Source organism: Cornus florida, unplaced genomic scaffold (genome assembly GCF_030987335.1).
Source record: "Cornus florida cultivar Cherokee Brave unplaced genomic scaffold, ASM3098733v1 CherokeeBrave_3.0.0_Hap2_Chr11, whole genome shotgun sequence".
In the NCBI taxonomy this organism is placed as follows: Eukaryota; Viridiplantae; Streptophyta; class Magnoliopsida; order Cornales; family Cornaceae; genus Cornus; species Cornus florida.
The window spans coordinates 65,027,493-65,051,728 of NW_026775581.1; the positions used below are offsets into that span (position 1 = coordinate 65,027,493).

General features: G+C 35.2%; 2 protein-coding genes and 1 long non-coding RNA gene across 3 annotated transcripts; 2 read left to right on the forward strand and 1 right to left on the reverse strand.

Annotated features, from left to right (window-relative positions):
* Positions 1 to 17,297: 17,297 nt before the first annotated feature.
* LOC132284524 (cytochrome P450 736A117-like) lies at positions 17,298 to 19,587 on the reverse strand. The gene is made up of 2 exons (XM_059786633.1): positions 18,551 to 19,587; positions 17,298 to 17,986 (listed from the first exon to the last, which is right to left on the reverse strand). The coding sequence occupies exons 1-2, from the start codon at positions 19,478 to 19,480 to the stop codon at positions 17,378 to 17,380; spliced, it is 1,539 nt and encodes a 512-aa protein (XP_059642616.1). The 5' UTR covers positions 19,481 to 19,587; the 3' UTR covers positions 17,298 to 17,377.
* Positions 19,588 to 20,389: 802 nt separating this feature from the next.
* On the forward strand, positions 20,390 to 21,946 carry LOC132284525 (uncharacterized). The gene is made up of 2 exons (XR_009472304.1): positions 20,390 to 20,751; positions 21,645 to 21,946. It is a non-coding gene; the product is annotated as an uncharacterized LOC132284525 (long non-coding RNA).
* Positions 21,947 to 22,276: 330 nt separating this feature from the next.
* LOC132281205 (uncharacterized) lies at positions 22,277 to 23,577 on the forward strand. The gene is made up of 2 exons (XM_059782931.1): positions 22,277 to 22,302; positions 22,470 to 23,577. The coding sequence occupies exons 1-2, from the start codon at positions 22,277 to 22,279 to the stop codon at positions 23,575 to 23,577; spliced, it is 1,134 nt and encodes a 377-aa protein (XP_059638914.1).
* Positions 23,578 to 24,236: the final 659 nt, after the last annotated feature.

Consider the following 24,236-nt stretch of genomic DNA (forward strand, 5'->3'; position numbering starts at 1 on the left):
AACCCTTATCTTTCAGTTTCCATCTCCCACTGTTCCAGTTCGGGTTCGCCGTTCGCAAACCAGACACTAGATCAAAACCAGGCATTATTCCCGGGAAACTCAATGTTCATTTAGTTCCTCACACGCACGATGTTGGATGGTTGAAGACTGTTGATCAGTACTATGTTGGTTCCAACAACACCATCTAGGTCCTCTATCTCTCTATATGCATGTGTATGTGTGTATATAATATATATTACATCAATATCTCAAAATTTTTCTTTGCTTTATTAGTTGATTTTTGAACTCCATGGCACCATATCCCCTCATGTATGTATGGGTTTTGTTTTAATTTTTTTTTCTGTAATTCAATTTTTATGAAGGTCTATAATTCTATTTTATGGGTTTTGTTTTAATTTTATTTTCTATAATTCAATTTTATGATGAAGGTCTGTAATCAAGGTCTATAATTCTTGTTTTTTAAACTAAATCTTATTTGGTGTAATTCTTTTTTTTTTAATATATATATATATATATATATATATATATATATATATATATATATAACTCTGAATAGCTTTGATGAGCGCTGAAAAGTGCGTATTTAAATCCATTAAATTTAGGTATTCTAGAACCTTTATCTATCTTATTTTCCCGTTTTATATTGATTTTGTATTATTTCCATTTTCAGGTACTTATCCCCAAAATAAGCTAACTCAGCCAAATAAGAGCAGAAATGAAGTAATTCTGGGATGAATCAAAGAAAGGAGCAAAGTAGAGCAAAAGGAAGCAAATGGTGGAATTTCAGCAACTTCGATCGATCTCAAAAAAAGTTTGATCGATCCAACTTCCATCGATCTCAGCACTTCAAGATAGATCCAGGCCATGATGTCATTTTCAGAGATCCTAAAAGTTCGATCGATCCAATATTATTCTCTGATCGATCGAACTTTCTTGTCCTTATCCACATGCTAGATCTTATCTAGTTGTACCACCCTACCAACCACTTTTGTCCTTTTCCCAAAAATATCTTCAAAATATCTCAGATTTGTTTTTATCCAAAAAGGCGCCGCCATTGAGGATCGATCTAGCTTCAATTCGATAGATCTCAGCGATGTTCGATAGATCTCACCCCAAGTTCGATCGATCAAACTTCCCAAATCCCGAGAAAAATCAAAATTCCAGCTCTTTAAAAGTTGTCTCATATCCAATCATGAGAGGATAATAGGTGTATGAGCCCAGCTCATTTGGGGTGATTTTTGACCTACCTATATAAGGAATATGAGCCACTTTTACACATATACACATACTTAGAAAAGATAATACTTAGTGAGGAAGCAAAGGAGAGGAAGAGGCTAGAGACATTGGAGACTCTTCATCAACCAAGGAGCAGATTTCTTCCATGGAGCTTGCCCTTGAGGGTTGGAGGACATCATCCATGAGTGGCTAAACATCTTCTTGGGGTTAGAGTTAGCCCTAAGCATGCTTTCTACTTCTTGATTTATGTATTTTTTAGGGAATTTGTATTGTGATTCATGTCTTGACAGTTATATATATATATATATCTTGTTTATTCAATGATTTATATGGTTTAATACTTCTAATTGATCATTTCATTCTATCCATATGTCTATGTATGCTAGAATAGATGTTCATGTATTTGTCTCTATTTCTTGTGTTGTTGATGCATGTCTATGTGTATTAATATTATAGATCTAGAGATTGTCAAAACATAGTGCTTAATGGAATGTTCTTATGGTTTATTTGATGGTCCATACTCATTTTTTGATAGATTGTACATCTCCCTTAGTTTAATTAGTTTAATTTCATGTCATTAGCTTAGTTGTAGTGTAGTTGTTAAATGGGAGGACAATCCATACTTGTTGTTGATATTCTATACTTATGAAAGCAAGTAACATTTATCTCTAACCTTGTAATGTGTTTGGTTGTGAGCTTAAAGAAGGGATTAATGGCTTAATTTGATATGTTGTGTTATCCACCATGTTGCTTAGACAATATATGCTTAATTTGTCATTCATGCTTATGGAAACAACCACACACACACACTCTTTGTTGCAATACATGTTTTTTCCCTCATTAATCATTCATTAAAGGTGTATAAAAGTATGTTTAGTGGTGATCTCTAAACCCCAAGATCTCTCTATCTCTTTCATTCTCTTAATTGCATTATTGTTTACTTTAGTTTAAATTGCATCTTAGTGTAATTCAACCACCAACCACTATTTTGATCACTCGACCTACTAACCCTAATTTTGATTCCTCAACCTAGTACGACCCTCAATCCCTTGGGACGATCCCTTCTCACTCATACTACATAGTATAGGTGTTAAGCGGTTTATAAATTTAAATTATGATGCCCACTTGACACTAATTTCCAAACTCAAAGTGTTGTGCATTATTTTGTGCACACGCTCGGGGTATCACCATAGTTTTTGGCGTCGTTTCCGGGGATTGATTGATTGGCAACGTCGTATTTGTGGAATCAATTAGGAATTAGTACTCTTTTGATCGTGTCTTTATTTTGTTTTCAATTTTTGTTACTTATTGTGTTTGTTTTTGTTTGACTAAGAGCATTGGGCTAAGAATGTGAGTAAAGGAGTATTTCAAGCAAAGGAGCTAAGCAAGCAAGGAAAAAGGTTAAAATCATAAATAAAAAAAATGCTAAGCTAAAAGCTAAAAATTTGGAGTTAAAGTGCTAAAGGACCTTTGTGAGTTTTTTCTTACTCAAACCCTTTGTTAAATCGTCGGCCAGTGTGGAGGCTTGTATTTCATTTCTTAGATAAATCGTGAGCCCGCGTGGAGGTAATTTACTTTTCTTGCATATTGTTGTTAAAGCATGGAGTATGGGAACATTGTATGTGGAGGAAGTTTGTTAATTATTGACTTGTTGTGAAGGTGAAGTGTTTGTCATTATTTCTTGTTGTGTTGCATTATGCATGCATGGTGGTAGATCATTAAGACCCACTCTTGTCCCTTTAAATTTTCATCTTGAATCCATTGTTCGAAATCCTAGGAGAAGAGGTAGTCCTAGTCAATCTATTTCATCAATGGAAGGATACAATGAGGACCATGTGGAGGACCTTGGTCACTTAGACCAAAGGTATCCTCCACCCCAATGTACATCATGATAACATGCAAGTACCATTAGGCATGCTAATGCCCCTAAAACATGGTTCTTTACCTAAAAAATGTCCCAAACAATGAGGGTGAGTAAACAAATTACTCGTAGGAAATAAACATGCGTATAATGTAAAGTTTTACAAGTCTTTATAAATTGATATAAATCAATCCATGTTGCTCATGCCACCTAACGTCTATGTTCAATATGGGATTAAAGGATCATCCTCAGCTACATTAGAACATTCATAACATAAGCCAAAATAATAATGCAACTTAGACAACATTGGAACATCAAACACTAAATAATAAAATATAAATTCTCAAAGTAAACAACTTGGAATTGAAATGCGAAATCAATCATACGGATACTTGGACATCACGCCGGAGTAGAACCAGACATTAGGCATCATTTGGGTTACTAGCTAGTGGGTACCGGCCCTTAAGTGCGCACTATAAGATAGAGGGCTCTTAAATCCCCCGTACTAGAGCCATACCCTAGCCATGGTCATTCTTATGACATCCCAAGTTTCCAAAATCAACAAGTAGTGCACAACAAGTATATACATATATATTAAATGCACTTAATCAAATACCATACACAATCAAATTGTGGAAACACACAAGACATGCCCTAAGTCCTCAACTACCATGGCATATAACATAATAAGTCTTGAAAATATCAAAGATATAAATAAACCATAAATTAATTAAATGTAAACTAATTAAATAAAAATTAATTAATTTCTCTAGATTGCAAAATATCTCCAAATAACATGAAATTAACACATATCAAGCAACATACCATGATTAACACAAATATCAAATCAAAAATCTAATTAAGCCACTAAACACTTAATTAATTTTTAATTAACTTAATTAATTAAAAATCTCTTAATTTCAAAAGTCATCCAAAAATTTCAAAATTAATATATGACAAACAACAAGTCATGAGTTATCTAAATATCATATTTTTAATCTCTTCTAAGCATGTTACAACCATAAAATTAAATTATCATTTAATTAAAAATAAAACCCATTTCTAGATCTAAACTATAAACATGTATACAAGTTATATAAACTTCAAAAACATGTAAAACACTAAGATTATAAACATGAAACACCCCCTACCTCACTTTGAGATGAAAATCCCAAATCACACCAAAATCAAACTTCACCAAATGCGACGAAACATCGGGGTTACGACGGCGACAACAAGGAGGGCAAGAAATCCTCTTGTGACAACACCCAAATCCAAGCTTGAACTCATACCCAAAAACTCAAAGTGTTGCAAATCAAAATCCGATCGAATAGAAATCACCGCGTCGTTGATGACATCAAAAAAGTCTTCTTCGGGAAGAGAAAAATCATAGAGGAAGAAGATGAAAAGAGGAGAGAGATGATGGCAGCCCCTAGCTCCATTAATGGTGGCTGGTTGCTGTCTTGGGAAAGTGAAAAAGCAAAAATGACTTTCTCTCTCATCCAACTACCCTAAATAGTTCAAAAAGGTGTCCCGAACAGTCCGAACAAGCCCCGTCTGGGTCCAAAAAGTGAAAATTGTCAAGACGCGCTCGAATAAAAATGGTCCATGAACAAAGTTTTAAAATGGAATTCTAAGATCAACGGAAGAAACGGGGTTGAAAACCGAATCCCAAGCGAGGAGATATGCCCCGGACAAGTTTAACGACTAAAGGGATTCGAAAATTCAAAATGAAATAAAAATCCAAAAAATAATCTGGAAGTGCCAAAATCAATAAAAAGTGAAAAGGAACCCCATGAAGATTTGAACCGAAAACAAGAAACTTTTCCAAAAACCTTTCATAATTACACAAATACCCCTCCACTAGATAACTCAAAAAGTGAATTTCTCAAAAAGTCTAAAATGAAGTGCCATTCAAAAGATACATTTAAAAGGACCCTAAATACAAAATATCATCAAAATATAATTATAAAAAATACCCCAAGTAAAGAAAACAATTTTCAAAAGTATTTACATTTACGCCCCTACGGGTAAAAGTAAACATCTAGCATGTTTTTCTACAAAAGTAAAATTGCGTATCACATGAAAATCAAGTAAAATGAATGCATGCAAGGCCGGATTCAAATCCAAGCACAACCAGATAGGTTACGCAAAGGAAAACGAAACCGGGAAAAAGACGAAAAAGAAAAATGCCAAAAAAAATAAAAGTGTGAAAATGGCGTGGTCCTCTCGAGGACATTATCAAACCAAAAGAAAGAGTCTCGGAACTATTCCCGAGTACTCAAAACAACTCAAAGTGACGAAAACTCGAACTCGGAAAGGAAAAATCAACGGAAAAAAAATATATATCCGTAAAATTTAAAAGAATAGAAAGGAAAGAAAATGATCGGGTCATTACGAGGTAAAATCGGGATTCTTATTGTTTCTTTTTATGTTGATGATTTGGTATTTACCGGTAGTGATAGAACAATGATTGATGATTTTAAAAGGGAGATGATGAAAAAATATGAAATGAGTCATTTGGGTTTGTTGCATTACTTCTTGGGCTTTGAAATTTATCAAAAAGAAGAAGGATTTTTTATTTGTCAAAAGAAGTATGCAAAAACTCTTCTTGAAAAATTCAAAATGTTGAATTGCAAATCCGTTTGCATTCCCTGGTTGTGAATGAAAAATTGATTATAGAAGATGGAAGTAAAGAAGCGGATGCATCTCTCTATAGAAGCTTGGTTGGAAGTCTATTGTATTTGACATCTTCAAGACCCGACATCATATATACTACAAGCTTATTATCTCGGTTTATGCACAATCCAGGCCAAATTCAAGTTGGGGCTACCAAGAGGGTGATATATACAAGGTACACTTGATTTTGGCATTTTGTATGAGAAAAATGTTGATACAAAGTTGTTAGGTTTTTGTGATAGTGATTGGGCCAGATGTGTTGATAATATGAGAAGTACTTCTAGTTATGCATTCTCTCTTAGTTCAAGTGTATTTTCATGGGCATCTAAAAAACAAGAAATAGTGGCATAATCTTCTGCCGAGGCTGAGTATATTTCAGCATCATTAGTAGCGTCATAAGCAATATGGCTAAAGAGAATTTTTTGAAGATGTTGGTGAAAAGCAAAGAGAAGCTACTCCAATTTTATGTGACAACAAATCCAAAATTGCAATGACAAATAATCCCATTTTCCATAGTCGCACAAGACACATTACAATCAAGCATCACTTCATTAGAGAAGTTGTGGAGGATGAAGAGATTCAACTCAAGTATTGTAAGACTGAAGACCAAGTTGCGGACATTTTTACCAAAGCACTTCCAAAAAATAAGTTTGAATACTTTAGAGAATTGTTGGGTGTCACAACATGGCATTAAGGGGGGTGTGTTAAAATTAAAGTAATGCCATGTTCATTGTGTATTTTGGGTTTATTCATATATCTGTTACTGTACATGTATCAAGTGTGTAGATGTATCAAGTGAGTGCATGTATCATGTGTGTGGTTGAGAATTATCTTGAAAAGTTCAATGGTCTATGAGAGAATAGTATATATAGTCTAAAGGATTTATTGTTAAAAGATATCAACACAACAAAGAATTGAATACAAGAATAATAATATTTGTTGCTCATTTCATTCTTCTCCTTTCTTCACTTAGAAATTATTTAGTTGGTTGAAACTACAGCCAACAGAGAAATCCTTCAACAACAGCATTAACTTCTTCCCGTTTTTCACTCCACTGTATTGTAATATTTCCCATTTTTCCTATTTTCCATTTTTCAAGGATTTTTTGATTTTTCTAGATTATTTTAGTCTTCGCCTCATTTTGCGTGTCAGGCACCCTGGGGTATGCCGGGTGAGTTCTGAGAGTTGATTGGGCATTTCTTTGAGTTCAGAACTCTTAGAAATGCATTATTGGCCATTTTGGGATTTTCTAATTTTTCAACTCGGGAGGTCCCAGATGGGACCTGCAATCGGAGTTGTAACGCACAGGGACTATTTTTCGGGTTTGTTGCATTTCATGCATTATTATTATGTTCATAATTACTTGGTTGTATGATTAATTATGTGGTTACAAGTGTTTAATATGTGTGTGTGTGTGTGTGTGTGTGTGTGTGTATATATGTATATTAATGTTAAGGAAGATATTTTTTTTATAAGCCATGGGACCTACCATCCTTAGCCTTAACTAATGTTGATCATTTTCATTAGCTCTCTCTCACGCCATTTCCCTCTGTTATTGCAATTTCTTTTTTTTCTTTTTCTTCCACCAATTTAACTTTAGACTACACCAAACTATTGTGATTTTGACTTTACCACTGAAAGCAAAGTCGACGAGCACGATGAGGGCTACGTTTTGATCAAAGCAAAGTCCCGTTTGAACCACCTTGGTGATTTTAAATTTTGGGAGTTTTCTTTGGTTTGCTTTCCATTTGTGAGGTAGGGGTTTTCTAAGCCACATCTTCTTGGATTTTGGTGAATTTCCCTTTTAATTTGACTAAAAGCATACTAAATTGTATAATTGTTTTATGAATATTATAATTTTGTATGTATATTAAGCATGAAGAGGTACCATATGTGTTAAATATGCTAAATTACATATTTAGCTGAGTTGTGGTAAAGATATATAAGCTTGATTGAATTATCACTATATGCCTTTCTTGTTAAAATGCCATGATTTATAGATATGAGAATGTGATGTTGTGTGGAAATTCATGTTCTAAGCATGCTTACATAATGTTGATATTATGTATAGAAGTTTGTATTGCCATGGCATTGAAAGGCTTGCAAAAATTCATACATTACCATTGGGCATGCAAAAGGGAAAAACTGTTTTTAAAAGCAATAAAAATTGTTTTGGAGAAAAGTTTTGAAATGGTTTGCGAAAACCCAGGCACTTAGGAGTTACCTAGTGGTCCGTGGTGTTAATGTGATCTAGAGGGAACTAGGGAGAGATCCTAGCGTGGTTGAGCTACCTAGACCCAAAATGACGCCCTAGAACTGTCTTGTGGTCAAGGATAGTTAGTCAATCCTTCTCTTGTGATGCCATAAAGCTGCTATTGGTCGGGTTGCATTAACGATTTGGAATGGTAAAACGGAAATGTTTTGGAAAACGAGGATCGATATTGCATGACATTGCATTCCATTAACACGGTATGACTTGTTCATGGCTTGGTTGTTATTGTTATTATTATAATCTCTTCCGGCACAATATAATCCCGTACTCGTATATTCTATGCTTTGTTTGGATTCACGAGGTCATTAAGAGGTGTGTTTTAGGAACCTTCTACTGAGCGGTTGAACTCACCCCTTATATTAATATTTTCAGGTCTTGGAAATGAAGTGGCGGATGACGTTCCACCACAGGCATAAACGGATTTTAGATGATTATTTTGTCACCTTTTTGTATTTAAGTCTCATTTCTTTATAACCATGGTAAAACTTGTACAGCTTTGTATATTTTATGGCCTGTAATTGTAATTATAAACCTTGATAGTATTTTGATGCAATGTATTCTGAGAATGGCCATTGAAGTATGTAATGAATATGTTGGTACATTTGAATTGGGTGGGATGATGGTGGGTTATCTTGTGAACCCTATTGACATTTATGATTATGTGTAATGTTTCCAATTTTTACCATTTTTTATTTTTTATAATTTTCTTATTTTTCGAGGGTATTTTTGTCTTTTCTTGTTTTGCGTGAAAGACACCGTGGGGTATGCCGGGTGTGTCTGAGAGTTAGTAAGGGCATTCCATTGAGTTCAGGACTCTTGGAAATGTAATGGTTGTTATTTCGGCATTTTTCTATTTTCGGGCCTAGAGGTCCCAAGTGGGACTTGCTATCAGAATTGTTATGCATGGGAGTTGTGTCACGGGTTTACTACATTTCATGCATAATTATTTTGTGCACAATTGCATTGTTACAAGTTAAAATTGTGTGGTTGAAATTTAATTTATATATATATATATAAAGGAAGATTTTTATTCATTGGTGAGACCCACCACCAATTAATCATTTTATGGCCATGAGGCCATTACTTGGCCTCATTTTTCTCTTTCTATCTCACACAGGCTCTCTCTCTCTCCATAACTTTTCTTTTTCTTTTTCCTTTCACAATCTTCAAGCTTTGATTTCTCTTCAACCATTGGGAATTTAATAGTGCCACTTAAGGCAAAGTTAGAGAGCTCATTGAGCTCTTCGTTTTGATCGAAGTAAATCACCATTTGGCCAACCTTGGGATTTTTGAAATTAGGGCTTGGAATTGGGGCTTTTTGCATCCTTTAAGGTAGGAGTCTCTAATACCCACATTCTTTGATTTTAATGAATTTTCTCCTTAAAATTTGGCTATAGCATGTTTTAATTTCATGAAAATTGCTTATGCTTTTATGGGCTTTGCGTATTTAATATGATAATTATATATCATGTGATAATTGAGCATATGTATATTGACTTTTTGAATTGTATGAGAAGACATGTTAAAGTTGAATTTATATGCCTAATATGCCATGTCTTAAAAATGTGAGGTTGATTTTGTGAATGGTTGTATACTAGTTTTTTTTTTTAAAAACAAGCTTGATGTTATTATGATATGTAAGATTTCAATATTGACATGGCATGGAAAGGCATGATGCATTCATGCATGACATTGGGCAATAAAAAGGGAAAAAATTTGATTTGAAATGGAAAGAATGAAAAATATTTTTAGGGAAAAGTTTTTGAACAAATGTTTGCAAAAACTGGTCGCCTAGGAGTATCCTAGGGTTCGTGGTATTAATAGAACCTAGAAGGAACTAGGGGGACTGCCCTAGCGTGATTGAGTTACCTAGGCCCCAAATGACGCCATGGAGTTGCCATGGGTCAGGGATAGTTAGCCAATCCTTCTCTCGTGCCATCATAGAGTTGTCATAGGACGGGTTACGTTAACGGTTTGGAAGTGATGATGGAAAAGGTTTTGGAAATGGGGAGCGACATTATACGTCATTGCATTTCATAGCATGGCATGGCTCGTTTAAGGTTTTGATATGTTGTGTTGATTTTGTTGTTAAGTTTTTCCCCAGTATGGCATGATCCCGTTTTTCTTTATTTTCTATTCATTATATGAATTTACGGGGTCATAAGAGGTATGTCTTAGGCGCCTCATACTGAGCATTATGCTCACCCCTTATCTTTAACATTTTCAGGACACGAAAGGGAAGTGATGAACAACCATCCCCACAAGCTTGGACAAGATTAAAAAATCATTTTATTATCTCTTGTAATTAAATTTCCATTTTTTTTTTTTTTTTTTTTTTTTTTTGTAAAGCTTTAATATGATATGTATAATTTTGTAACTAGTAGCCTTGTGTCTATGATTACGCTCCTTGAATATGCATAAGTGTAATTTAAGGGAAGCAAGCCATGGATGGGAATTCATTTTGATTCAAAGTGGTACATGTAAGGCCTTAAGGCCATACCTTGATGTATTACAGACTTATTTAACTTCAAATGACGTAATGGACTCATGTACAGTTTTATTCGAATGTAATGATACCTAGTTATGTTAATTTGATTGCCATATGCATGATTTGGGATAGGTTTAGACTTTAAATAGGATCACTAAGGGACCAAGGGGGTGCCCATGTGCACAAATGCTTGATTTTAGGCTTTTCTAAGCATTTTTCAGGGTCCTGGTCTTCTAGAACCGGTTCAACTTTCATGGAACCGATTCAAGGGTGTAATTGGTTCACGTTTGGGAATTCTGCCCATATGGAACCGGTACCAGGATTTGGGAACCGGTTCAATTCCTCCAATGGACTTTTTAGCTTTCACAGTTTTGTCAGCTTGGATCACCTGACTTCGTGTGGTCATAACTTCTTTGTTCCAAACCCAAATAGGGTCATTCTTGAGTTTATTTTCAAGGATTTTGAGTTAGCTTTCCAATGAGAATAAACCTCATCTTCAAATTCTATTCATATTGAAAGTTATGATTATTTTAGTAGAACAGTGTTGAAAATTTCCCTTGAACCGGTTCGGGTCGTTTCATTATGGGATATAGTATCGCATTTGCCGTGAGTTGGGAAAGGTTTCTTAACAGGTTTTGGCTCACAAACGAGCCCGGTTGATTACAGGACCTTAAAGCCCTTAGATGACCTCGGGTTCGGATAAGGACCCAGATAACGATTCGGACCCCCGAGTTCAGGTCGTTACATGTACTTCCTCCCGAAAGCAGCCCTAGATACCAGATCATTCATTAGCAACGTGAATATTTTGCTTAAATTCAATGCTAAGGATTGTAATACCCCTAATTTCAAAAGGATAGTCTCGGTATTATGTTAAATGTTTTAATTGCATTTTTATTTATTTATTTGATTATTTGGTTATTTGAATTAATTGCATTTTTATTTATTTATTTGATAGTTTTGTTATTTGAATCAAATGCTTAATTGAAATTATGTGCTTAAAATGTTTTTATTTGAATTGAAGGATTAGTTGATTTGTTTGTTTAATTATAATAAATTATTGATTAAATATTTATTTTCTTTTTTTTTATTTTATGAATATGGTTAGTAGTAATGGACCAACCAATTGGATCCCATGAACTACTTAGATAGGAGGTTTAATGCATGGATAGTTGTATGTGTGTGTGTGTGTGTGTGTGTGTGTGTGTATATATATATATATATATATATATATATATATATATAAGGAAAGTAACTTGTTAATTAATATTATGGTAACGTTAGTATTAATAAATAATCTGATGTATATATTTTATATATTTATATAATAAGGATATACATAGACTATATACGTAACATATCTTTAGTTACCTTTTTTAATATTTTAGTTTTTTTTTTTTCAATTAAGTTGACTTAGTTTGGGAAAGGGATTAAGGTTATTATTTAGCCTATAAATATATAATCATAGGTTTGTAAAAAGGGCTAGAAATATTCACATAATATATTTTGGAAGAAAAGGCAGAGAGTTTAAGTAAGAGGAAGAAGGAGGTTAGGGTTTTTTATCAAATCCTTAAGGCAAGTTCTAAATCTTCTATTCTCCTTTGATTCATAATCTATACATGCTCGATTAGGTCCAGGTTATTTAATTAAATTAATTGAACCTATTTGCATGATTAAAACTGAAATTATAGTGTTTGTATATATGTAATGGGTTTGTGTATATGCTTTGTAATTTGGACAAATTGATGCATGATGTGCATTCTACAATATTTTAATAATGTTTATGAATTGTGTTGGATTTATTTGGACGTTCTGGGAGGTTGAATTAGAGATTTGAAGGTCCAACAATGGAGGTTCGTAGGAAGAAGTTCGTTAAAGAATAAGAGGAACAGCGCAGGGTTCGGCAGACCGATACAGGGCTTCAGTCGACCTAAGTAGGGCTATCGGCCGACTGGTATGGGCCATCGGTCAACTGATAGAGCTGTATTAGCAAACTGAAATAGGATTTCAGTCTATTGATTCAGTACTGGAGTTTGGGTTTTGTCTGGGATTTTGCCTACTATTCACAATATGTTATTAAATCTGTTTTAAAGATTTTCAAATTGTTAACTTAGATTTATGAAGGATTTTAAACGCATGATTTAAAGTACCCATGCTAAGTATGAAATATAGTTAATTTAAGAGATTAAATTAATTAAATATAGTTGGATTAAATTGCTTTAAATAATTATTTGGATTTAAATTAATTTAATCAGATTGTGGAGGAGTACAATTAATTGAGATACATATTATTTTCTTATGAGGTAAATTAAATGCATGCTAATTAGAATTATTATTTTGCTCAATTAAATGCAAATGATATATATATGATTTATGCCATGTTTATTTGGATTTTTAGATGTAAAAATAATATTTGCATCTTTAATGGATATGAAAACCTTTATATGGTTATTATTTGGATTAGTGCACCATTATGGGATAGGGACATTTTAGGAATGGATTAACGGAATAGTTAAGTCCAACCTATTTATATTTATATGGGAATAGATTAACCATAGAGTTAAGTCCTACTTATTCATGTCAAGTCAACGGAACAGCTAGATGACATATTGTTAAAATAATACTTGGATAATTTTATTTTTATATGAATAGGATGGACATTATATATCTAAAGTAAATACCATGATATGAGCTTGAGTCTCAGGATCAGTGGTTAGAGTGCGTATATTGTTAGGGATGTGTAGCTAGATATAGTGTAGTTGTGTGCCCTGGTAGATCTAGGTATTCTTGCCCACTATATGTGTATTTTGCATGTTGCTTACTATTCAGGTTGAGGTAACCCTTTAGTCTAGTGAGGTTCCTTTAGTGTGTGTGTGTGTGTGTGTGTGTGTATATATGGACTATTAGTTATTGTTGAATTAATTAGGATGTATATGAGTTCTGAGTCTCTATTTGGGATGTAGTAGATTAGACCTTATTTGTGGACCTGATCCATCATTATTTTTCAGGCTTTCGTCAGTTCCAAGCTTAGGAATTGCTCGTGCTAAGCAGAGACGATCTTTTCACTCCTCCGTCTTAACATAGGATTTTCTTCTTTATGTTTTAGTTTTGGATTTTAATAATTTCAGTTGGACTTTGGATTAGGGGTCCACATGATGGATTCCTAAGTTGTAATTTTAATTAATTACTGGTATCAGAGGATTTAGTATAGTGGAGGATTATTGTTGGATTAATTAATGAGTATTTATTATTTAGTTCCCTTCAGCTTATTATTTATTTATTTATTTATTATTCTTTTTATATTCAAATGCTTGTTTAAATATTAGTTGTTTGATATCCTTCGGTTCTGTGTTTGGACTTGATCACCCGTGGCTCTAGAATCGAGGGGTATCACAAGGATAAACAAGATGATTCTTTAATCTTCCTCATTAGGAGGGCTATTTTTTCTTCTTTGACAATATGAAAAAACTGAACTCTTCTATTACTTAGAAGCTGGAGTACAAAAATGCTTTTCATCTGCCTCCAAAACTCACCATAATGGGCCGTGGTCATTTCCTTTGAATCGTAGAAAGGCAGTTTAGCGATGCTCAATTTCGGCCTGTTTGAAAAGACAGGATCATTTGTTCTCATGATCTCTCGAGTAGCGTTAGCGGAGGAGACAATGAGTTTTGGTGCGCCACCGAGGTGAATTAGTATAAGAGGCCCATGTCATTGAGCTAATAATCGGAGTGAGCGGTGAAGGAGCAAATCTAGTCGGTAGAAGTTTTCAATAATTGGGAGCTTGGTGGTGAAGGTGGTAGGTGTTTGTTGATAATAGAAGTATTAAGAAGCCATTTCTTGATGAGGAATGCTATGAATAATAATTAATAAAGGAAGACAAGAGAAGAAAAATGGGTGCGAAAGAAATGAAGTCCGTAGTTGATCCATCAGATGCAGAAAACTAAAGAAATTTGTTTTTTTGTGTATTGGCGCACACTTGTTTTTAAACTAATGAGGATTTCATTATGTGTATAGATTTGATTAAACAATACCCCTCAGGTTTGCCTTTATTGCTTAAGTTTAAACCTCCCCTCAGGTTTGGTTAACTTTGTCCTGACATTCCCTTCCGTTAGTTGATCATCAGAAAAGTCAAAAGTCAACTAATTTAAAAAATATAATGTCAAAACTACCCTTCCCTAATTTCAGTCATTTTAATTTGGACACAAATATCAACCTAAATTAACTTAGATATATCATTTTAATTTAGGTATAAGCCATGAATCAAAGAAGTGCATGTACCATATGTGTAAGAATCTGAAATACACTTATGATTGAGAATCTCATGAAAAATCCGAAAAACATCATCAAGAGTTTCTAATCTAGTTTCGTTCCTGGTTTGTTCTTTAAATCAATCTAATAAAATCATTATGAAATTAATTAATATTATGAAGATATATATTTTTAAATCAATCCAATAAAATTATTATGAAATTGATTTTGAGTTATGATACACAATTTAAGTGATTAATAATATAAATTAATCACAATATGATTACTTAATATATTTTATATAATGTTCATAATATGATGTCATATTTTTTCTCTATTTATTTCTTTCTTCTTTTTTCCTTTTCATTTTATGAATTAAATTGATTAAAAACACTAAAACATTAGTTAGCATAAAGCATATAATTAGCTTTACCAATCATATGCCTAAATTAAACATACAACAATATGTTAGTATAATTTCACAATATGTTTAATATATGCCTCAATGAAACATATAATTCAATGGAAAATGAAATAAAAAAAGTCAAGGTCTGACGTCATCTATGACCTAGTTGGTCTCAAACTCATTTATGGCCTTACACTTCTCATCTTCACTAGTTAAGGGTAGTTTTGGCATTATATTTTTTTAATTAGTTAATTTTTGACTTTTTAAATGGTCAATTAACTAAAGGAGGTATAAGGGTAAAGTTAACTAAACCTGATGGGAGGTTTAAACTTTTTTTTTTCACTAGTTTAATCTGTGGGCAATAAAGGCAAATTTGAGGGGATGTCAAAGCATTTAACCCGAAGAATAAGTGTCTTAATTTCTTGGACTTCCATGTCCCGATTGAATATTTTCTATAAATAGTGTTTGTTAACTCACTTAAAAAACAATTGAAAATCAAGAGAATTATTATTAGCTAATACCAACTTGTTAATTTGGTGTTATTTAATAAAATTGAAAATTATTGGGGCTGAATTTTAAGTATTGCAAATTCAGATTTTACATATATATATATATATATATATATATATATAACTATTTTCATTTCATAAAAGGTCTCTTTTTGGAAAAATAATTTTTTATGAGTGTAATTTTTAATATTTTTTATTATAATAAAAGAAAATGAATTTTCAAATATACCATTCTATGAAATTACATGCCTTATTACTTCCAAGACAAAAAATAAATTAATATTAAAAATCTTCAATAAATACTAGTTCATTTTTTTATTTAGGATAATTATTTTGCACAACCACTCGGTCCAGTGCAAGTAAAATAGTTGGGGGAATGTTATTTTGATTTGGGCCCTATTGGCGTGGCTTCCGGATGTAAAAAGTTCTTTCAGTATAATGGATAACGGGGGATTCTAAGAATAACTTTGTAGAAAAGAATTTAAAAATAAAAAGGCATTTGGGTAACCTCATTTTGTGAAGTCCTTCCATTTACAAATGTGATTTTAGATACATATTACCTGTTTTGAGACAAAATGATCAAATTAAGTCATGCTATTTCGAGTTTACACTAATATTTTTACATAATATATCTACCTTATGTTTGACACAATTATTAAATCATATTAGTACCAGATTTGTCATCTCAAATATATGGGCACTTTTTTAATTCAGGATGACATGTGAATCTATGCTATATGAACTCTTCAAAAGCATATGAAGTATCCGTGTCAAGGGCCGGACACTTTTGAATTTTCAATCCTCTAAAATAGTTCTGATTTACGAATTTTCTAATAATTTTTTTTTTTTTTTTTTCCCTCTTTTATACACGGAATGATAGAATGGCGAAATTTAGAAAAATTTTAGGAAGATATCTCTCCATCAAAACTATATATTATCGTATCATTCATATCTTTTGTTAGATGGACTGCCTTTTTCATGGTCACTATTAGATTAATCACTGTCTTTTTCTATTAATTTTGTTGTCAATCTTATCAAGGCTCCTGACAAGTTTGTTTGTGTAGCTCTTTTTTATCTCTCTGAAAATTGTCAAGGAACTTTGTCATTTGGCCCATCTCTTGGTGGTCCCTGTTTGATTGGTGACGAAGTGTTGCCATTCAGGATTCTGACAGATCCAATGAACTTCAATAATTTTGCTATCCTTATCATCTGTGGAATCTTTTCCAACAGTGATGATAATTTTGCCATTCAGCATGTGAAGTATCCTTGACAGATTCAATGAACTTCAATATCATCACTGTTAGGCTCTTTGTAACAGTGATGATATTTCATTTTGTCACTTGCGTTGATTGATCTCTAATATTATATCATTAACCGAAAAAATTATATACTGGGTTAGTCACCTTGGCAGCATCCTGTATCCAAGTGCAATCCTGTGTTCAGTACAGAATTACATTCCAATATTCCTCCATCTATATCAGACAAGACGAGTGTAACACAAACAAATGTGAGAAGTGAGAGAGTTTTTTTTGAAAGTCTTTAGTTCATATTATCTAATTCACAATCCAATAATGCTTTAAGCTAAGACTACTTGGTCTATATTTACACACACTCACTCTAAATATGTTTTATTCTCGAAAACAAGAAACATGCAACAAACATGACAATGTCACGGATTACACTAGCAAGAACATGGAGTTGCAACAGCAAGGAGAGGTATTCTTCTGCGGAATGTTACACCAGGGCATTCAGTCATGTCCAGATGTTCTGCCCTGGCTCCACCAGGCAATGCCCAATTGAACTTGTGCACGAGATTTGCTAACACAAACTCATTGGTGGCCATTGCAAAGGAGATTCCTGGGCAGCCTCTCCTGCCAGCTCCAAATGGAATCAATTCAAAGTCATGCCCTCTGAAATCTATAGAAGAATTCAAGAACCTTTCAGGATGAAACACTTCAGGTTCAACCCATGTCATGGGGTCTGTTCCGATTGCCCAAGCATTGATAATAACCATTGTTCCGGCTGGAATGTCATAGCCCATTACTCTGACATCTTCGCTCGCTTCACGTCCGTGTACCGTGAGAGGAGGATGCAAACGAAGAGTTTCTTTTATCACTGCTTTAAGGTAGTACATTTCCTCCAGATCATCAGCTGTTATGTCTGGTTTGCCTTTAAGAATCTCTCTCACTTCATTTTGCGCTTTATTCATGACTCCTGGGTGTCTTAATAGCTCTGTCATTGCCCATTCTAGGACTGCAGAGGTGGTATCAGTTCCAGCAGAAAAGATGTTCTACAAGAATTAGAAGATAAAACAACTTCAGATGGTTAGTAAAGTTCAATATATGTGAGTATCCTTGATGTGAATATCCCTGCGACTAGCCATCATGCACACACACACACAGGGGGGAGAAAGCGGCAGAGAGAGCATGACAAAAAGTTAAATAGTTTCAGCTGCATTCTGTTTTCATTGGAAAGTTGAGACTTGGTCAATGCTCTTTGCATTAAAAATTGTTCTCACCGGATTGGATCAGATTCACGAGGCTAGTTGAATATATCTGGTGAGGCTAGTAATTGGGAAATATCTAGTAAGAGTACTTTGACTGGATTACCATAAGTTTGGAAAGCAGCTCTTCACTTGAAGCCTCTTCCCTTTCTGCTAGTAATTCAACAGGATATACTACAGCTTTGTTGTTTTCTGATGCTGATGCTTCATTTTTATTTTTCCTTGTTTAGATGATGTGGTGTCTGTATTGTTGTGACTCCTTAGGAGTGGGTGTTGTGTTGTATTTTGCTGGTTCTTTAATAAAATTATACATTGCGACACAGAGAGAGAGAGAGAGAGAGAGATCCTCACCAAGATGAGAGCTTTGATGCAATCTCTATCAACAGCACTATTGTCTTTATGGATCCTAAGCAAAATATCTAGGAAATCCTCGCTGTCTTCGTCTTCAACTCTCTCATCGCCATTACTCTTCCTTTTCAGGACATTCATACGCTCTTCAACTACTTGCTCCAGGAATTCATTAATCTCTTTTGCAACTCTGTCCACTTTGGCATAAAGACCAGTGACATGATTGATCCATCCAAGCCATGGAATGAAGTCCCCAACATCAAAGCTGCCTAACAACCCCAAGAACTCCTTCAATTGCCGCATAAACTTCTTCCCATCTCCCCATCCACTGTACTTCCTCCCAAAAGCAGCCCTGCATACCACATCATTCGTTAGCAGCGTGAACATTTCACTTAAATTCAATGGCGAGGATGAAGAATATGATTCTTCCATCTTCTTCATCAGGAGGGCTGTTTCTTCTTCTCTGACAAAGTGAAAAGATTGAACTCTTCTATTACTTAGAAGCTGGAGCACAAAAATGCTTTTCATCTGCCTCCAGAATTCACCATAAGGTGCCATGGATACATCCTTGTAATCGTAGAGAAGCCGTTTAGCTATGATAGATTTCCGCCTGTTTGAGAAGACAATATCATGTGTTTTCATGATCTCTCGAGCAGCGTCAGCGGACGAAGCGACCAGTGTCGGCGTGCTGCCGAAGTGAAGCAGCATGAGAGGGCCATATCTTTGAGCTAAAGATCGGAGTGGATGGTGAGGGAGCGAGCCCAGTTGGTGGAAGTTCCCTATAATTGGGAGCTTTGGTGGTGAAGGTGGTAGGTGTTTGTTGATAGTAGAAGTATTGAGGAGCCATTTCTTGATGAGGAACGCTATGAATAATAAAGGAAGCCCAGAGAAGAAATATGGGTGCAGAAGAAATGAAGTCAATAGCTGCTCCATCAGATTCAGAAAACTAGACAGATTTGTTTTTGTGTGTTCACCAACGCTTATTTAGCTCTGACCTCCCGTATCAGCATGCCCGTTAAATTTCAGTCAAATAAAAATTTTAACAGATTTGTTTTTGTGTGTTCACCAACGCTTATTTAGCTCTGACCTCCCGTATCAGCATGCCCGTTAAATTTCAGTCAAATAAAAATTTTAAATGCCCAAACTACCCCTACCAGCATCACTTTAAAAGGTTTTTAATCTCTCTTTTTCTGTAACTGACCAAGACCACATACAGCTTTACCAGATACAAAGTTATTAACCTTCAATCACTAGAAACACTACCAATTCATGTATAATATATATAGTTTATCTCCATTTTTCAACTGGAATCATAGCTTCATGAATGCATAAAATAAAATTAAAACTAACATGTTAGTGATTTAGCGGTATTCGATTCTTACTTCTTAAAGAGAGGTTAGGGTTCGAGTCTCCATGAAGGCATGTGTCTGTGAGTACCAAATAGAAAAAAAAATAAAATAAAATAATTAAAAAAATTACAGAGCCAATCATGTAATGTTACCGATTTTCCCTATTTTCTATTTTCTGGAATTTAATTGATTTTCTAGATTATTTTAATCCTTTCCTCGTTTGGCGTGCCACGCGGGCCCCAAAGGGCGTTTTGGTCATTTTGAGCCGAGGGTTTTAAATGTGTGTTTTATTTGTCATTCTAAGTCAATTAGAAATGACGGTTTCATTTTTAGAATTTTTCTGAAGTCGGGACGATTTCCGGACTCGGGAACTTCTCCCGGTTTTCTTATCCTAAGAGAGGGGCATCATCGGCATTTCACATATGTTTGTGTATTTATATTCATGTATGTATATTGTATTAGTGGAATTAAGTGGAGGGTGATATTTTGTAATGTTGTGATATATATGTATATATATATAATTAAGGTTAAAAGAAAAAGAAATAAAACAAGTGGGCCCCACCACTATTAAAAACATCAAAAAGGCCATAAGGCCATTACAGATGCTCTCTCTCGGCAGTTTCCAAGTTCTCTCTCTGGACCATTTGTTTTATTTTTTGCCTTCACCATTCAAACCTTGATCTTGCTTTTTTCCTTTGGGAATTTGGTAGAACATTGTGAAGCAAAATTGTTGAGCTCGTCGAGGCCGTCAATTTGATAGGAACCAATCATCATTTGGTGCACTCCAAGGAGTTCAAAATTCTAGGGTTCTTGGGCTTGGATTTGGGGATTTTAGGAGTTTTTACTTCCATTAAGGTAGGGGTGTTCTAATCTAAATTTCTTGGCCTCTGGTGAATTTTTCCCCTTAAATTTGATTCTAAGCATGCTAAATTTTAATTACTTAGCTTGTTATTGTTGTAGTTCTTTGTAATTATAATGATAATTGTGCTCCTTGTGTTATTTGAATTCATATAAATAAGCATGCTTAGTGTTTAATGTGTTGTATGTTTCCATGATTATTTATTTATTTATTGTCTTAAAGAAAAATGGATGCTATGGTTATAAATAAATAAAGGAAAGGAATGTTTAGAAATTTTCATTAAATTGTGATGATAATGTAAATGGAAATGTGTGAAAGTATATAGTTAAATTAATGATTTGAAGCATGAAGTATTCATGCATCCATTGGGAAAGAGAAAGGGGGAAAAATAATTGTTAGAACAAATAAAAATTGTTTTGGGGAAAATATTTTCTAAAAGTGTTGTGAAAACCGGACGCCTAGGAGGCGCCTAGTGGTTCGTGATGTTGATGTAGTCTAGAAGGGAATGTAGTTGAGTTAACTAGGCCGGGTGCGACGCCTTGGAGGTGCCTTGTGGTCGTGGATAGTTAACCAACCTTCTTTTCGTGACGCCATGGAGGTGCCTTGGGTCGGACTACACTAACGGTTTGGTTGTTGAAACAGAATTGTTTCGGAAATGGGGAGTGACATTTGCATAACATTGCACTTCATGACATCGTGGTAAATTTGTGATTGGTTGATATTTGTTATATACTTGTTATTGTGGTTGAGAATGGGTGTTTTCCGATGGCATGATCCCGTTCACTTTTTATCTATTCATTGTATGGATTCACGGGGACATAAAAAGTGTGTCTTAGACACTTCCTACTGAGCTTATACTCACCCCCTTATTTTTAACATTTTTTTTCAGGATATGGAAAAGAGGTGGCGGACGACGGTCCACCACAGGTTTAGATTAGCTTGAAGACCCATTCTATTTTGTTATCTTTTGTATTAGACTCTAATATTTTGTAAATGTAATATTAACTACCTTGTGACACTTTAGTTTAATTAGTATAATGTTGTAAGTTATGGACTTTTAATTCTAGCTACATTTTATGGACTATAATTTGATGTAACTTAAGTGGGTTCCATGTTTGGATGAGATGGAGGAACGGGACTTTTATATGTATGTAACTATTTTGGGAATGTAGTATAATATTTGAATTGTGCGTTGGGACAGGATAAGTTAGATTTAAGGCCCAATGAGGCCATTGCATTTCTTTTTTGTATTTCTACAGGTTGTTGAGGGACATTTTCTGCGAAAGTCATGCCGAAATTTTTATAGATTTTTATTATTATTTTAGTATCTTTTCGAGTCGTTACAAATTTGGTATCAGAGCCATGGTTCGAATACCATTAGGATGGCGGGTAGAGGCCTACCTAGGATTGCATGGGGAGTTGAGTTATTTGCTTACTTGTTTAATTGCTTACGTGATTGCATGCTTATATGTTTATGTGTTAAGGTGTTTAATTATTTGAAAGGCATGCTTAATTGTTTAAATGCTTATATCATTACGTGTTAAGTGGTTAATGTTGTTGTATATTATTATGATTATGTTTATCCTTAGTTGGGTATTTTGGAAGTATGGAAAGTGTTTATGTGTTTCCATTCTTGTCAAATCATTCGTGTGAGGACTCCGTTCTCGTGCGTATTTTAGTGTCATCGTAATTGATCCGTTTCCTTTTCTTATAGCTTCTTGGCAACACGAAGGGATCCCGGGGAAAGTTCTAGCTCCAATCCCGTGGAAAGGGATCAGGAGCAAGTTGAGGAAGATATCTTATTGCGTGATTTGGTCCCACCAAGAGAGGGACAAGCGAGGGGGACTATTGATCCACCTTTTCAGATGAATAGGGAACAAATTAGGTTAGCCATTCAAGAGGCTATTTTTGATGCATATCGACCGACAGGTGCGTCATCGTCACAGTTTGTGCCACCACCGGCTCCACCACCACCACCTCCGAAGACAAATGAGCTAGATGATACTCTTTCTCACATTGCCAGGTTCGTGAAGTTGATGCCAACCTTGTTTGAGGGTGGTCCAGATCCGCTTGTTGCGGACAGTTTCCTGGATAAGGTGGAGAAGCATATTAATGCCATGAATTTGGCAACGGACAAGTTGAAGATCACATTGGCGACTTACAATTTTGTAGGCGATGCTGAGATTTGGTGGAAGACCGTTTCTCACACCCATAATCTGGATACTATGACATATGCTACATTCAAGAAGTTGTATTATGAGAAGTACTTTCCAGTGCCTAAGCGGAGGGAACTAAAGAAGGAGTTTGATGGGTTAAAGCAAGGAAGTATGACAGTTACAGAGTATGAAAACAAGTTTACATCACTTTTGAGGTTTGCACCGGGAATTGCTAATGATGAAGAAGAAAAGATAGAGAAATTTGTTGATGGCCTTGATCTTACCATTAGGCCAATTGTAGCTGCTTCAGAACCGACAGAGTATGCAAAAGCAGTGCGAAAGGCTTTAGTGGTTGAGGCTGAGAGTAAGGACAACAAGGTTATCAGGGAGTCCTACAAGCACAACAGGGGTATGAGTACTTTCTCCGAAGGTCAATCAAGTAAGAAGCAGAAGCATGAGCAGTCAGGGTTCAGGGGACAGCAGCCAGTTAGATCTGCACCCACAGCTTCAGTGTCCATGGGGTCTTCTAGACCGAATGTTACTTGTTTCAGATGCGGGCAGTTGGGACATTACAAGTCCCAATGCACTCAGACACAGGTAGCTCGGATGATTTGTTTCAAGTGTGGGCAGCCAGGGCATCACAAGTCCCAGTGTACTCAGATTTAGGTGGCGTCTGGTGGATGTTTCGGGTGTGGCCAGCCGGGCCATAGGTGAAAGATTGTCCATAGCGGGGCAGTGGTTTGGGCAGAGGTGGAGGTTCACAGCAGAGGCAGATGCAGTCTACCACAGTTCAGTCAGGGTTTCAACCACCACCACCACCTCAGCCGTCTCAGCCAGCTATGTCAACCCAGAGTTCTCGACTTGGTAGGGGAGCTTCCTCGAGTGCACCTACTCAGCAGTCTGGCTATCAGGCAGGCAGTTCCCAGGGGCAGAGGACCCAGGGTCGCGTGTTTGCACTCACTCCAGCCGAGTCACCATCCAGTTCTTCAGTTGTTAGGGGTATGTTTCTTGTGTCCCATTCTTGGGCTCGTGTATTGTTTGATTTTGGTGTTTCTTATTCATTCATTGCTTCATCATTTGCACGGGCATTGGGTTTAGAGGTCAGTCAGTTAGACAGACCGCTTTGTGTTGACATGCCTATCGGGGGTTTAGTTGCTCTTAGTAGAGTTTGTAGGAGTTATTCCATCACAATTGCCGAACGTGTTCTTGAGTTCGATCTCATCCTTCTCGAGATGACGGGATTTGATGTCATTCTTGGGATGGACTGGTTGTCATCCTTCAGAGCTGTCATTGATTGTTTCAGGGGCAGAGTTTCAGTGTGTACC

Bases quoted from the DNA above. Each gene is read 5' to 3' on its own strand.
- LOC132281205 (XM_059782931.1), top strand. From the start codon at position 22,277: ATGCTTATATCATTACGTGTTAAGTG. The intron at 22,303-22,469 runs GTTAATGTTGTT...CTTTTCTTATAG, and splicing joins ATATCATTACGTGTTAAGTG to CTTCTTGGCAACACGAAGGG.
- LOC132284524 (XM_059786633.1), bottom strand. From the start codon at position 19,480: ATGGAGCAGCTATTGACTTCATTTCTTCTGCACCCATATTTCTTCTCT. The intron at 17,987-18,550 runs GTGAGGATCTCT...TAATTCTTGTAG, and splicing joins GCATCAAAGCTCTCATCTTG to AACATCTTTTCTGCTGGAAC.